The 14,243-nt window shown below is 41.9% G+C and overlaps 1 protein-coding gene across 1 annotated transcript; it reads right to left on the minus strand.

The window, feature by feature from the left end:
• Positions 1–6,937: 6,937 nt before the first annotated feature.
• Positions 6,938–14,145, minus strand: LOC118626794 (zinc finger protein 69 homolog B-like). Its single transcript, XM_036256809.1, has 5 exons — positions 13,935–14,145; positions 12,162–12,247; positions 10,524–10,650; positions 10,173–10,268; positions 6,938–8,079 (listed from the first exon to the last, which is right to left on the minus strand). The coding sequence occupies exons 1-5, from the start codon at positions 14,143–14,145 to the stop codon at positions 6,938–6,940; spliced, it is 1,662 nt and encodes a 553-aa protein (XP_036112702.1).
• Between the last annotated feature and the right edge of the window lie 98 nt (positions 14,146–14,243).

The following is a 14,243-nucleotide window of genomic DNA, read 5'->3' on the forward strand; positions in this document are numbered from 1 at the left end:
ATATGTGATTAAATATAGTCACGTTCTGAGGTCCTGGGATTTAGGGTTTCAAAGTATGGATTTTGGAGACACACAATTCAGCCCAAAATGAGGTGTCTAAGAAATGGCAAGATAGAATTACCAGACCAAAAGCTAGAAAGCCAGGATCCAGAGAGACAATTCAACTTGGAAGAGGTAACTGGACTTGGAACACTGGAAGATGCTTTTGCCCTGAGATATTTACCTAACTGGAAAATGATGATCTTACTTTTGCATTTCAAAGAAGAAAAAATAAATAAAACACAATGTGTAAGGAGTGAAATAGAAGACTTTCTGTACAATAACTGGGACCCAAAAGGCTACACCCTCAGGATGAGGCTTAATTGGAAATGGAATCACTTGAGATGAATTTATAGGCTGGGGTTAGATTGCCTGTCTCGGTTTCAGTTGTTCTCAAACTGTGATGTCACCAGATACCTGGCAAAAGCAAATACAAACCCTCTCTGGAGGAAAGCATTATAATTGTAGGCCTTTAATTCTTCTTATACATACGTTTTCACAGAAATGTTAAGTACAGAATTAAAAATAAAACAGGTACACAAGGAAACTAGACTCTTTGGGTGAGTGTTTCAGCAGAAACAGAAAGAGACATGCAAACAACTTCTTTTGGAATTATCAAATGCAAACTATAAAATAATTTATATTTTCTTTGTTCAAAGAAATAAAAGATAACTCAGACAGTTTTGGCAGGTACCTAGAAACTATAAAAAGTGATAGAGCAGATATAAAAAAAAAAAAACTAAATAGAAATTCTATGACTGAGAAATACAGCAACAAAATTAAGAATTCAGCCCAGCCAGTGTGGCTCAGTGGTTGAGCATCGACCCATGCACCAGGAGATCGCTGGTTCAATTCCCAGTCAGGGTGCATGCTTGGGTTTCAGGCTCCATCCTCAATTGGGGGTGTGCAGGAGGCAACCAATCAATGTATCTCTCACATTGATGTTTCTATCTCTCAATATATATAAAAATCAATAAAAACATTTTTAAAAAATTAATAACCAGACACTTCTGGTGAGAGTATAAATTGGTACAACTATTCTGGGAAAGTATTTGCCAGTATTTACTAAGCTGAACATTATGACCCAGCAATCCCATCCCTAGGTCTATACACAGCAATCCATATATAATGTTCACCAAAAGACATATATTAGAATGTTCATAGTACACCCTTTATACTAGCCCTAAACTGGAAGCGATTTAAATGTCCATCAACAGTGGAATGGATAAATAAATATTGCTGTATCACATAATGGAGTGCACACGGTAATGAAAATAGACTACAGCTACACACAACATTAATGAATCCCACAAAAAAAGTGTTGAGCAAATAAAATCAGACACAAAAGAATACACATCATGTGATTCTATTTACATAAAGTACAAAAACAGGGGAAATTAACCTCCAGTGTTCAAAGTTACCCTTTGGAAGATAATGACTGGAAGAGGGCAGAGGGATGCTTCCGGGATGCTATAATTTCTGTTCTTAATCTCTGAGCCGGTTACATAGATGTGTTTAATTTTGGAGATTCATCAAGATAATTATCTATATGTATGTATGTGCTTTTCTGTATGACTATTATAATTTTTTTTAAGTTTTTAATGTATGTTATAACTTTCAGGGTAACCACAAAGAACAGAAGTAGAGTATCTAACTTCAAACTAGTAAAGGGGAAAAGGAATGATAAAAATATAATCAACCCAAAAGAGACTAACTGTAAGAAGTGGGGAGGTGTTTTATAGAGGGTAATCAAGGAATGTCCTGTGACGAGATGCTGTTTGAACGAGACCTGACAGAAGCCACAGGTGAACCATGCTGCTATCTGGAAAAGGGTATCTTAGCAGGCCAAAGGCCCTGAGGTGGAAGCATATGTGGGCATTACATGAACCACCAAGGAATGTTGTATTGCTTGAGGCAAACCCTAGTAAGAACATGGGATCTATTCTGAGAGAAATGGGAAGCTCTTGAGGGCTTTGAACTGAGAAGCAAGATGATCTTACTTACATATTAAACAAATCATTTGGGTGCTGTCTGGAGAATGAACTGTGGGGGGTGCACATGTGCAATAATCCAAGTGAGAGGAAATCATGGACTGGGCTGGGTAGTGGTAGTAGAGGTGATAAGAAAATATATATTTGAAGATAGAACCACAGAATTTTTGATGGATTGAAGGTAGTGTTAGAGGAAGAGGAGTCAAGGATGATTCTGATTGAGAATCATTTACTGAGACTAGAAATACAAGAGGTAGAGCAGGTTCAGAAATGAACTTGTTAAATTTGAGGTGCCTGATACACGTCCGGGAGTCAAATATGCACTTGGAATTAAGAGTCTGAAGTGCAGAAAAAGCTTGGGATTTGGACATATAAATATCCATGTGCTATGGTCTGAAAGTTTGTGTGCCTTCAAAATTCATACGTTGAAATCCTAATGGCCAATGTGATGGTATTTAGGAAGTGGGGCCTTTGGGAGGGGCTTAGGTCATGAGGGTGTAACCCTATAAATGGGATTAGTGCTCTTATAAAAGAAACCCCAAAGGCTCCCTGGCCACGTGAGGACCCATCCAGAAATCGGCAATCTCTGCAACGTCCAGCCTCCAAAACCAATAAATTTCTGTGGTTTATAAGCCACCCAGCCTATGATATTTTTGTTATAGCAACTATAACTGATTAAGATAGGGTGTTAACAACACACATCTATGGAGTAGAGGGTGTTTGCAAGGGTATGACTAAAAGCTGGGTAGCGAGAGAAGGCAGGACATTTGGCATATCTAAAAATGTCTTTATTTTGCCTTCACACTTGTTTGGTGGTCGGCTGGGCAAAGAACTTGAAGCTGAAAGTCATACGTTGCTTGATCATTTTTGTGAGAAGTCTAAGTATTCTCTGATTCCCATATAGGTGAATGACCTATCTAGCATCTTGCTCCAGAAGCCTTTAGGACATTCTCTTTTCCTCTGGAGCTGTAATATTTTATAATAATGTTCCGTGTATAGATTATTTTTGGAAGTAGACTGCCTAGGTTCAAATCTTAGCTCTGCCACTTACCGTCTGGGTGCCCTAATTTGCTTAAACTCTCCATGACTCTATTTCCTCATCTGTAAATTGGGGATAATAGAGGATTTTGGTGAGAATTAAATGAGTTCATATGTACAAAGTACTTACAACATGCCTGGTACATTGTAAGTACACGATAAATGTTGGCTGTTGTGCTGAGAACACAGATCTTTTTAGTCTTAAGATTTACAACCTTCAATTCTGAAAAACTGTCTTTTGTGTATGCGTATATTTCTTTTTTCTTTTTTTACTGTTGACTAAATTTTTATTTATTTATTTTTAATTTTATTTTTGTTACAGATGTTTCTCCTTTTTTACCCCATTGGCATCCTCCTCCCCATCCCCCCTTCCCCATCCCTGGCTTTGTTGTCCATGTCCATTGGTTATGCATACATGCATATAAGTTCTGTGGTTTATCTCTTCCCACCCCCCCTTCCAAGGGTTGTCAGTCTGTACCCTACTTCCATGTTTCTGGGTCTACCCTATTCCTCAGACTGTTATGTTCATTATATTCTATATATAAGTGGGATCATGTGGTATTTGTCTTTTTCTGCTTGGCTTGTTTCACTTAGGATAATACTTTCCAGGTCCCTCCATGTCGTCTCAAAGGATAAGAGATCTTTCTTACAGCTGCATAGTACTCCATTTTGTATATGTACCACAACTTTTTTATCCATTCGTCTACTGATGGACACTTGGGCTGTTTCCAGATCTTAGCTTTTGTAAAAGTGCTGCTATGAACATGGGGGTACATATATTCTTTCTGATTGGTGTTGCAGGCTTCTTAGGGTATATTCCTGGAAGCAGGATCACTGGGTCAAATGAAAGTTCAATTTTTAATTTTTTGAGGTAACACCATATTGTTTTCCATAGTGGCTGCACCAGTCTGCATTCCCACCAGCAGTGTACTAGAGTCCCCTTTTCTCCACACCCTCGCCAACACTTGTTTGATGATTTGTTGATGGCGGCCATTCTGACAGGTGTGAGGTGATACCTCATTGTTTTAATTTGCATCTCTCTGATGATTAGTGATGTTGAGCATTTCTTCATATGTCTCATTTGTATGTCCTGTTTAGGGAGGTGTCTATTTAGTTCCTCTGCCCATTTTTTAATTGGGTTCTTTGTCTTCCTTTTGTTGAGTTGTATGAGTACTCTATGTATTTTGGAAATTAATCCCTTATCTAATGTATCATTAGCAATGATGTTCTCCCGTACAGTGGGTTGCCTTTCCATTTTGATGGTTGTTTCTTTTGCTATGAAGAATGTATGCATGTATTTCCTACCCTTCATTTTCTCTTGTCCTTTTGGAGACTGGAAGTTCAGTGTACATGTGCAGGGAGTTTGGGTCATTGACCTTGATTTTTCACTCAAGTATCCACAAATTTCAGTGCCTTTCCTTTGAGCTATCCAGTTTCTCCAGAGAAGACTTCTCCAATGGCGGTGAGGGGTTAGAGTGGACTGTTGAGGGGTGAAGCCTGGCTTTCAAGGGAAAAGGGGGCTGAGGATCCCACAGTTCAGCATGAAGCCTTACATTAGTCTCCACGTTAGCCCTGCTTCTTGCCCTAGTCTCTACTGTGTCTGGTACGTCTGACTCCAGACCAGCTCTAGTCCTCCAGTGAATAAACTCTCAGTCCTCTTTGAGATGACGGAAGGTGGTCATGGAATGGAGAAAGGCACCAGAGGAATGTGTAGCAGCCTGCTATATGGGGTAGGTGAGGGGACCTTGGGATCTAAGTACAGAATTCCAGCAGATCCAGACTCGCAGCCCTCATCTTCCATGATGCCCAGAGTCTCCGAGGCCTCAGCCTTCCCAGGGACCTCCTCTTGCCCGTATCCTTTTCTGTAGGCTCTGCTGAATCAATAACCACTCTTCTGTTTTCTCACTTCCAAAAAATGTGCTGACATCTCCCATCTGATGCTGTATTCTCCCCGACTACTGTATTGGTTTTTGTTGTTAATCCTCACCCGAGGATATTTTTTCCATTGATTTTTAGAGAGAGTGGACGGGAGGAAGGGAAGAAGAGAGAGATAGAAACATCAATGTGAGAGATACATGTTCAATCTTGTATGTGCCCTGACTGGGGCTGGGGATTGAACCTGCGACCCAGGTACTTGCCCTTGACTGGGAATCAATCTGTGATCCTTTGGTGTATGGTCCAACACTCTAACCATGGTACCACATGGTCAGGGCTATATTGTCTTTTTTTTTTTTTCAACCTTACCCGAGGACATTTTTGCATGTATCTTCAGATAGAGCAGGAGGGAGAAAGAAAGAGAGAGAAACATCGATGTGAGAGACACATCGAGTGGCCACTACTCACATGACCCCAACGGGGGCCGGGGACAAACTGCAACCAAGGTACGTGCCCTTAACAGAACCGAACCCGGGACTCTCCGGTCCGTGGGCCAACGCTCTAACCGCTGAGCCAAACTGGCCAGGGCAGGGCTATATTGTCTTTTATCCTTCCCTAGTTTTCTTATAAACTCATGCTTACAAAACAAAGTTCTTGCCATTAACCAGACATATTTAACTGCATTTTTAGCAAATTAACTTAAAAATATCCTTCTATCTTAAAAGTATATCAGTTATAATCCATAGTTTTTAGAAGCCTAAAAATTCTATCTATTTGCAAAGAGAAAAAAAAAAAATATCTCACCTATAAAATCTAGGTAGGAAAGTACAGGGATTACCTTTCTCTACTGTCATCATGGATACATAGTTCGATTCAGTTAAAATTAAAACAATTCAACAAATATTTATGGAATCCCAACTGTGTGCTAGGCACTGTTGTGATACAGCAGTGAAAAAAAGCAGATCCCTGCCCTCATGGAGCTTAAATACTACTAGGGAGAAACCATAGTAAACAATAATAATAAATATATAAAATATCTAGTATTTCCATACACTGTAGCAACACCTGTTTTTTAAATTTATTGGAACACAGCTACACCCATTCATTTATATGAGTTCTCAAGTAGGGTCAATCTTGACCCCCAGGGGACATCTAGCAATGTTTTTAGTCGTCACTACGGTGGGAAACTATGGGCACCTAGCCCTGGCATCTTGTAGTCAGAGATACTGCTAAACATGCTACAGTGCACAGGACAGCCGCCCATAACAAAGTATCTGGCCCAAAATATCAGCAGTACCATGGCCGAGATACCCTGATTTATGTATTGCTCCGCATGCTTTTGCCCTAAAATAGAGCTGAGTAATTCTGACAGAGGCGTTATGGCCCTCAACACCTAACATATTTATTATCTGGCCCATTGCAGAAAACGTTTGCAAATTCTCTGTAAGTAACCATTAAAAAATATATGTATCGCACACACAGTCATTTATTTATCAATTCTAAAAAGTTTCCTTTAACATTTCTTCTAGAAATGAGCCAACTAATATTTTCATTTGTACCTCTTCTGGCCATATAAAGGGCTAGAGTAAAAGGTTATATTACATTTTGTCCTGACTCATTAAAGAGTATTTAAAACAGTGATTCTCAAAAGCCAGTCAGCAGATTACTGACCTGCCATGATGAAGTTTTCATTGACTCATAATGAAATGAGAAAAAAATAAGACAAATTTGGAACGTTTTCATAAAGCTGATTTAATTCAATGTAAAGTTCTGTTCTTTATTATTATATCCTTCCTGTATTTTAAACATTAAAATGTCCGTCTTTTCTGAAACAATGCTGATAATAGCTGTTTTTGTTTAATATGACAAAACTAATAGTTGTAACACTAGATCAAACCAATAAAAAATTAATGGTTTTGAAATCTGAAAGTCAGAAAACCACTAATTTAGAGGTTTTTGCTCCAATATGAGGATTCCTTGATATTAAACATATTTCACATGTCATTGCTGAAGGCATTTCTTAAATGTGTTTTACAATGTCTAGTAAGTGATGAACTACAGCTGAAGGCTTTTCCACATTCACTACAATCATAAGGTTTTTCTCCAGTATGAATTCTCTGATGTTTAGCAAAGGATGAATCGTGCCAAAAGGCTTTCCCACAATGATTGCATTCATAAGGTTTCACTCCAGTGGGTACTCTTTGATGAATAGATAGATGTATTCTCTGGCTAAAGGCTTTCCCACATTCCTTACATTTATATGGTCTTTCCCCAGTATGAGTTCTCTGGTGTTGAGTCAGGTATGTGCTATGGCTGAAGGTTTTACTGCATACATTACAAACATAGGGTTTCACACCAGTATGAATAATCTCATGTTGCCTAAGGTGTCTGATCTGGAAAAATGCTTTTCCACAGTCTTTGCATTTAAAAGGTTTCTCTCTAACATGGGTTCTCAGATGCTGGATCAGCCCAATGCTCTGACTGAATGCTTTCTCACACATACCACATTCATAGGGCTTCCCCCCAGTATGGATTCTAATGCGTTGAGTAAGAGATGATGGATGTCTGAAGGTTTTCCCACATTCTTTACATGCGTAGGGTTTCTCACCAGTATGGATTTTCTGATGTGGAATAAGGGATGAACTTTGGCTAAAGGATTTTCCACATTCTTTACATATGAAAGGTTTCTCTCCAGTATGAATTATCGTGTGTTCTGTAAGGTGAATAAGCTGTTTGAAGATTTTTTCACAAATATTACATTCAAAGGTTTTCATTCTTGTATAGCTCCTTGAATGATTTGTCAAATCTAAATTGTATCTACTTCTCTTCCCAGATATGTCATATTTATGTTCTCTTTCTCTTGGAGGACCTACTGGTCCTGGAATATCTTGTGAGCTCACATTATTACTTTTCTCAAATCTGAGCATTTTCCTGTGGATCAAGGGAATTTGCCCCTTACCCATTCCTTGGTTTTCCTGGTGGCTTTCTAACTGACCCCTTTTGGAGACTCTTCTAAATGTGGAACACAAGGTGCTCCCTCTCGTGGACCTTTCCATCACCGGGCCGTGGTGAAATTCTCTCCATGAAATGTCATTCTCTAAAGTAAACTCACTGGTTCCTGTTTTACTCTCCAAGTCTGAAAGAAATTCAAAAATACAAATGACCCATACTCACTGCACTTTAAAAAATAAATGAATGTAGTGAGAACAAGAGGGGGAAACAGAGTATTAGGCATGATACATGCTTTTTTTTTTTTTTTTTTTTAATTCTCACCTGAGGATATTTTTTCTATTTATCATCAGATAGAGTGGGAGGGAAGAGGAGAGAAAGGGAGATAAAGAGAAACATTGACATGAGAAAGACACATCGACTGGTTGCCTCCCGCATGATCTGGTTGGGGCCGGGAACAAACAGCAACCAAAGTACGTGCCCTTGACTGGAATCAAACCCGAGACTCTTTGGTTCACAGGCTGATGCTCTAACTGCTGAGCCAAACCGGCCAGGGCAGGCATGATACATTCTTGCTGCTATCATGAGACAGAAAGAACAGGAGGGGTTCAGGGTGAGAAACTTGTTTGGGAGAGAAGAAGGCTCTGTTTTTGGATGTACTGGGTTTGAAGTAGCAACAGTGCATCTATATAGAGAAGTCCTGAATACCAGGGACATGTGGGAATAAAGTTAATATGGATGCCTACGACCAAGATGAAAATATGGAGAATATCAGTATCAAAGGGATAGTTGAAACCATCACAACACATTTGTGGAAGTTTACAAAGAAATAGAATTGCAGTGTAGAAGACAGAGGCTCCCCGGGGATTGTAGCGGAGACTGCTGGCTCTTCACTGGAAATCTGTGCTCATTTTTTAACACACGACTACACTGTATTTCCCAATCTTCCTTGAATTTGATTGAGTGAAGTGACAAAGGTCTCCCCCATTAAGTCAATGAGAGTAAAAGTGAGTGAACTACTCCAGGCTGGCCCATAAAAAACTCCCAAATGAGCTCATTCTACTGCTGGGTAAACTTAGATGAGGAGGGGGGTCTAGAGGATTGTGGAGCGACCATGTGGACGAAATCTTGGTTCCAGATTTGCCAGGTGGAAAACAACTGTCCATTGAACTAAATGGTTCCCCCTGACCAGTATATAAGCAAGAAATTCCTATTCTATTTGAGCCAAATTTTAAAATCTATTTGCTATAGTTGTTTATGTCTATCCTAATGAAGGCAGAAATGATACATCTATATCTAAAAGGGTATTGATGAGAAGCACTGAAAAAGCAAAAAGAGAGATAGAGGAGATAAAAATTATTAAACTAGTTGGTGGAAGATAGAATACCAAACTACTGGTGAAGTCTATACAACCTAATGCTGCCGGGTAGAACAGCGTCACACGAACACAAACTGTGGAGTCAGGATGATCAGAATTCAAATACTGACTCTACCAAGTCGTAGCTAAGGGACCCAATACAAACTTCTTAACCTAGAGCCTTCTTTTGTTTTTTATCCTCACCTGAGGACATTTTCTTTTTGCACCCACGTGAGCGAGACACGTCGACTAGTTTCCACAACTGGGGCCAGGGACAAACTGCAACCGAGGTACGCGCCCTTAGCAGGAACCAAACCCGGGTCTCTCTGGTCCGCGGGCCGATGCTCTAACCGCTGAGCCAAACCGGCCAGGGCACCTATGAGCTTTCTTTTCCTCATTTGCTAGATGAGGCTAAAGTAGGCATAGGACTCACAGAGTCCAGCTTGGTAAATCAATGTTCGTTCTCTCTCTCTCTCTCTCTCTCTCTCCCCCCCCCCCCACTTCCTCTCTCTCTAAAGATCAATTTTTTTAAATCTTTAAATGGAATCATGAAAGAAGGTGAAAACCATGATAAAAGGACACAAGAAGCTGGGGAAGGGTGCTATATTTAATAAGAAGAGAACCATGGATATCTGACTACACAGGAGAAAGAAATGATCGGGGTAAGGTTTGGAATGCTGGAGAAAGCAAGAAAACCATGAAAGTCAGGTCAAGAGAAATGAAGAAGGCTAACCCGACAATAAAGACATCTCTTCCTCTGACTCCAGAGAAACTAATGAGAAGAGGCAAGTGCAGGAAAGGGGCAATCAGGCTTCTTGTGGGTTCTAGCCAGATGGCCTCAGCCTTTCCCCACAGCTCGAGAAGCGCTGAGAAGAACTCTGGCAGACATGACATAGGCCCCATGACATGTGCCTTGCTCTTACCTGAACCTGGACCTCCTAAAATCTCTCTCTCAATCAGCCATGGTTCTTCTCCTTTCTCCAACTGGGAAATCACAACAGGCTTGGAAAGCTGATATCCTGCTCATGGGAAAGAAAAAAACTGCATGTACTGAGGTCAAAAAGCCATCCCAAGAATTTAAAGAGAGTTCTTTGTTATTCAGGCCTTCCGAAGGGTATAGTAGAAAGACCATTGCATAAACAAAACAGCAATCCTGACTCAGTATTTGAAATGAACTAGAAACCTTGAACAGAGGCCCCAAAACCCAAGCATAGCACTTAACTTACAAATAAAGATTTTCCAATAGGCAGGTTACAAGGGGAACCCATCCTTACCCACCGAGACCAGGTTCCCGTAGTTCTCCAGCATCACCTCCCGGTACAGAAGCTGGTGAGCAGGGGCCAGCTGCCCCCACTCCTCCTGGGTGAAGTCCACAGATATGGCCTTGAAGGTCAACATTTCCTAGAACATCAAATATGTTCCTTTTCAGCCTGAGTTCAGGAAGTTCTGACCTTGTCTAATGCTAAGATTCTAGTCAAGTCTTCCTGGACACCCAACTGTTTGGCTGATCTCTGCTGGAGGTTACAGAACGATGCCGAGAGCATGTAAGTTGTCTTTTGCAGCTTACCATTTGGCAGAAGTCAAAATACTCATGAAATATTAAAGAAGATCACAGAACATTGTGTAGCAATTTAGATTACAGACAACAGAGATGAGGGATATTTGAGAAAGGAGCTAAGGCCACAGGGAAGACAGGGAGCCCTGTTGGGCTGAAAGAATTGTGAAAATGAGAACATTTCAGCTTGGGTAAAATACCTTTAGCTGGGTATATCTGTTCATAAGAAAAGTATTTGAGAATAGCATGTTTTTGGAGGGAGCAAGAATTCCATCTAGTAAAGATGATCCCTTGATGAAAGCAGACACTATACTATTAAGAGCCTGTTATGTATGATCTACAGAAAATTCAATAATCATGTGAGAGTTATTTTAAAATACATACTCCCAAATGCAAAGGGAACCCAGAAGCCATAAAACTGAGATAATAACACATTCCTTAAATATGGAGACTATTTTAATGCTTTTTATGTAACTGAAATTCTACAATGTGTTTCAGGACTATTATAATGGCTGACATTGAGGAAGGTTAAAGACATTCTATTAAACCCTGTACCATGTGATTTTGGAAGCTAAGAGCACCCCACTTAAAACACTTCTGTTTTCCAATAATATCTCCTTTTAAGTTGGTTTTCTCTGATTACTCTATTAATTTTCTTGTATTTCTCAACGCTTCTGGGGTTTGGTAGCAAAGAACTTTGCCAGTGCATTGGTTTTCTGATTAGCTCATTTATGAGACATAGACACTATTAAACTGCTCTTCGAAGCTTCCCTTCCTTTTCCGCTCAGCCTATTTAGTTTGTGCCCTTCATGACCTTTTCAGCTACAATTTTGCTCCAGGATGTGACCAAGACACCAAGACACACACACACACACACACACACACACACCAGCATGATTTTTTTTTTTTTTAAGTTAAATTTTTTTATGTTTTTATTGGTTTTTTTTAGAGAGAGAGAAAGGGAGAGGGGGAGAGAGATACAACCATCGATCGGCTGCCTCCCACACACAGCCCCCAGGGATCGAGCCTGCAACCTGGGCATGTGTCCTGACTGAGAATGGAACTGGAACCTCTCAGTCCATGGGACAACACTCAATCCACTGAGCCACAGCGGGCAGACAACCAGCATGATTTTTAAATCTGTTGGGTAATTGGCTACAGGTCTGTTAGAAACAAGAGGGTCTCTGAGGAAGGTTACTACCGGTGGGAAAATTACCTATGAAAATAGTGGATGCAACCTGGTTTTGAACAGGCTAAGAAAATCCAAGCCAGGAAGTTGAGTCGAAGAAAATCAAAGTCTAGGACTTTTAAAATATGAAAAACAATTTCAAGAAAGTGACAGGAAACTCCAACCCACCTGGAATTCTGCTGTCCGGGCTCCAGAGGTCCCTTCATCCTTTAAACATTCTCCCTGGGTCTCCTCAGCATCCTGAGATAGCAGAGCTGGGGAAGGAAAAGAGCCATGAGGTTTGCATCTCCCCAAACCCCCAAATTAAAACTGCCTGCAGACCTGCTGTTTAGGGCCCCTCTTTCAATACATTCACAAAGAGGGACATTTAGAGAGACTCAAGTAGACTGGAGCCTCCTTAGAGAGGAGAACCAGCAGTGCATTTGTTTTGGGGATTAATACTTTCCAGTGTCAACGCTGGTCCTAAAGCACAGATCTATCAGGCCAGTCCTCTGTTCAAAAATCCTCAAAGGGCTCTGGCCAGGTAGCTCAGTTAGTTAGAGCATGGTCCCGATACACCAAGGTTGCGGGTTCAATCTTCAGTCAGAGTACATACGAGAAGCAACCAATGAATGCATGAATAAGTGGAACAACAAATCGGTGTTTCTAAAATCAGTCAATCAATTAATCAAAGATCTGACGACCAGATCTCACCATTGGGAAAGTGTGTTCCTTCCTTGACATTTAGCAAGTAATTTGTGGGGGTGATACTTTGATACCATGTGAATATTCTGTTCCCCATCAACCTTTCAATTATTTCATTTACAGTAAAATATTCTATTATTTCATCTGTATTTATTATTGGCAGGTGTTTTCTGTAAAGAGCTTTCCCTCAACAACTGGCAATGATCTGAAAAACAAGGCAAATGCATCCTCATTCCCTTTATAATCTATTTTCAAAGTAAGAAATCAGTGTATTAATCACTACCAACATTGGCAAATGAGTTTCTGCCTTCTTTCTCTTTTTTTTTAATCCTAACCTGAGGATATTTTTTTCAAATATCTTCAGATAGAGTGGGAGGCAGAGAGAGAGAGAGAGAGAGAGAGAGAGAAACACATTAATGTGAGAGAGACACATTGATTGGATGCCTCCCACATGACCCTGACCAAAGCTGGGGACGAACAACCTGCCCTTGGCCAGAATCCAACTCGAGACTCTTTAGTCCGCGGGCGGACGCTCCAACTGCTGAGCCAAACGGGCCAGGGCTGGGCTTGTCCACTTTCGATGAGGACACGACGGGAAACATGGAGGTTTCACAGATGTACGAGTGTCCTCCCTCTCAGGAACCCAGGGAACACACAGTACCCCAGTCCGGAGTCTGCACCGTTTGCTGTGGAGGCTCTGGAGGAACACCGCCCACCTTGAGCACCGTCTCTCTTCAGCAGGCGGCTGCAGGCTCCAGGTTATTTATCCTAGGCAGTCCCCGCTATACTCCCCGGCGACGCTGGACGGAAAACACGAGTCAGCAGAAGGAGCTAGCAGGCTCAGTCACGTGGTCAGAATTCTAGAACTCGCACGAACCGTTTAACAATTTTTACAAAAAATACACACAGACCCTGTGTATATACACAATCCACATGGCCCTAAACACGATGCTCGTGTCACGAAACATAAAGAGAGTAAAACCCATGTTTGAAGCAGTATTATGTTTTAAATCGTCTGAGATCTGGAATCGAAAGGGATCTGGGTTTGAATCCCAGCTCCTTCACTTGCTGCGGATCCTGTAAGCCCTCTAACCCGGTTTCCTCCCCTCTGCGCGGAGAGGATAACCCTTTCTCCGGGTCTGCAGCGGCCTTGCCCTGCCTTCTCAGCCTCTGTCCGAGCACGACTGCCAGTCCCCGGCGTGACCGCGGGCGGGGCGAAACCGGGGCCTCCCCTCCCCAGACCCGGGTCCCGCTCACCGCTTCGCGGACTCGAGCGCGCGCCCTTGCCCGCCGCCGCGGCCGTCTGGTGTCGCGCGACGCGAACATGCTCCCAGCAGCGCGGCCCGGGCGGTGCGCCTGCGCGGCCTTGGCCTCTGCGCGTGTTCCCGGCGTCCTCCGGGGCAGCTCCTGCTCGCAGGCGCCCCCCGGGACGCTCGCCCGGCGGTGTGCCCCTCTCGGTTTGCTGCATCCCGGGTCCCAGTCCAGGGTGGAGCAGCCCACCTTCTCCCGAGCCTGTGTCCTCGTCCGACCCCGGAGACTGCTGAATAGAACCAGCTCTCCGCCGAG

Source organism: Molossus molossus, unplaced genomic scaffold (assembly GCF_014108415.1).
Source record: "Molossus molossus isolate mMolMol1 unplaced genomic scaffold, mMolMol1.p scaffold_m16_p_12, whole genome shotgun sequence".
NCBI classification, from domain to species: domain Eukaryota; kingdom Metazoa; phylum Chordata; class Mammalia; order Chiroptera; family Molossidae; genus Molossus; species Molossus molossus.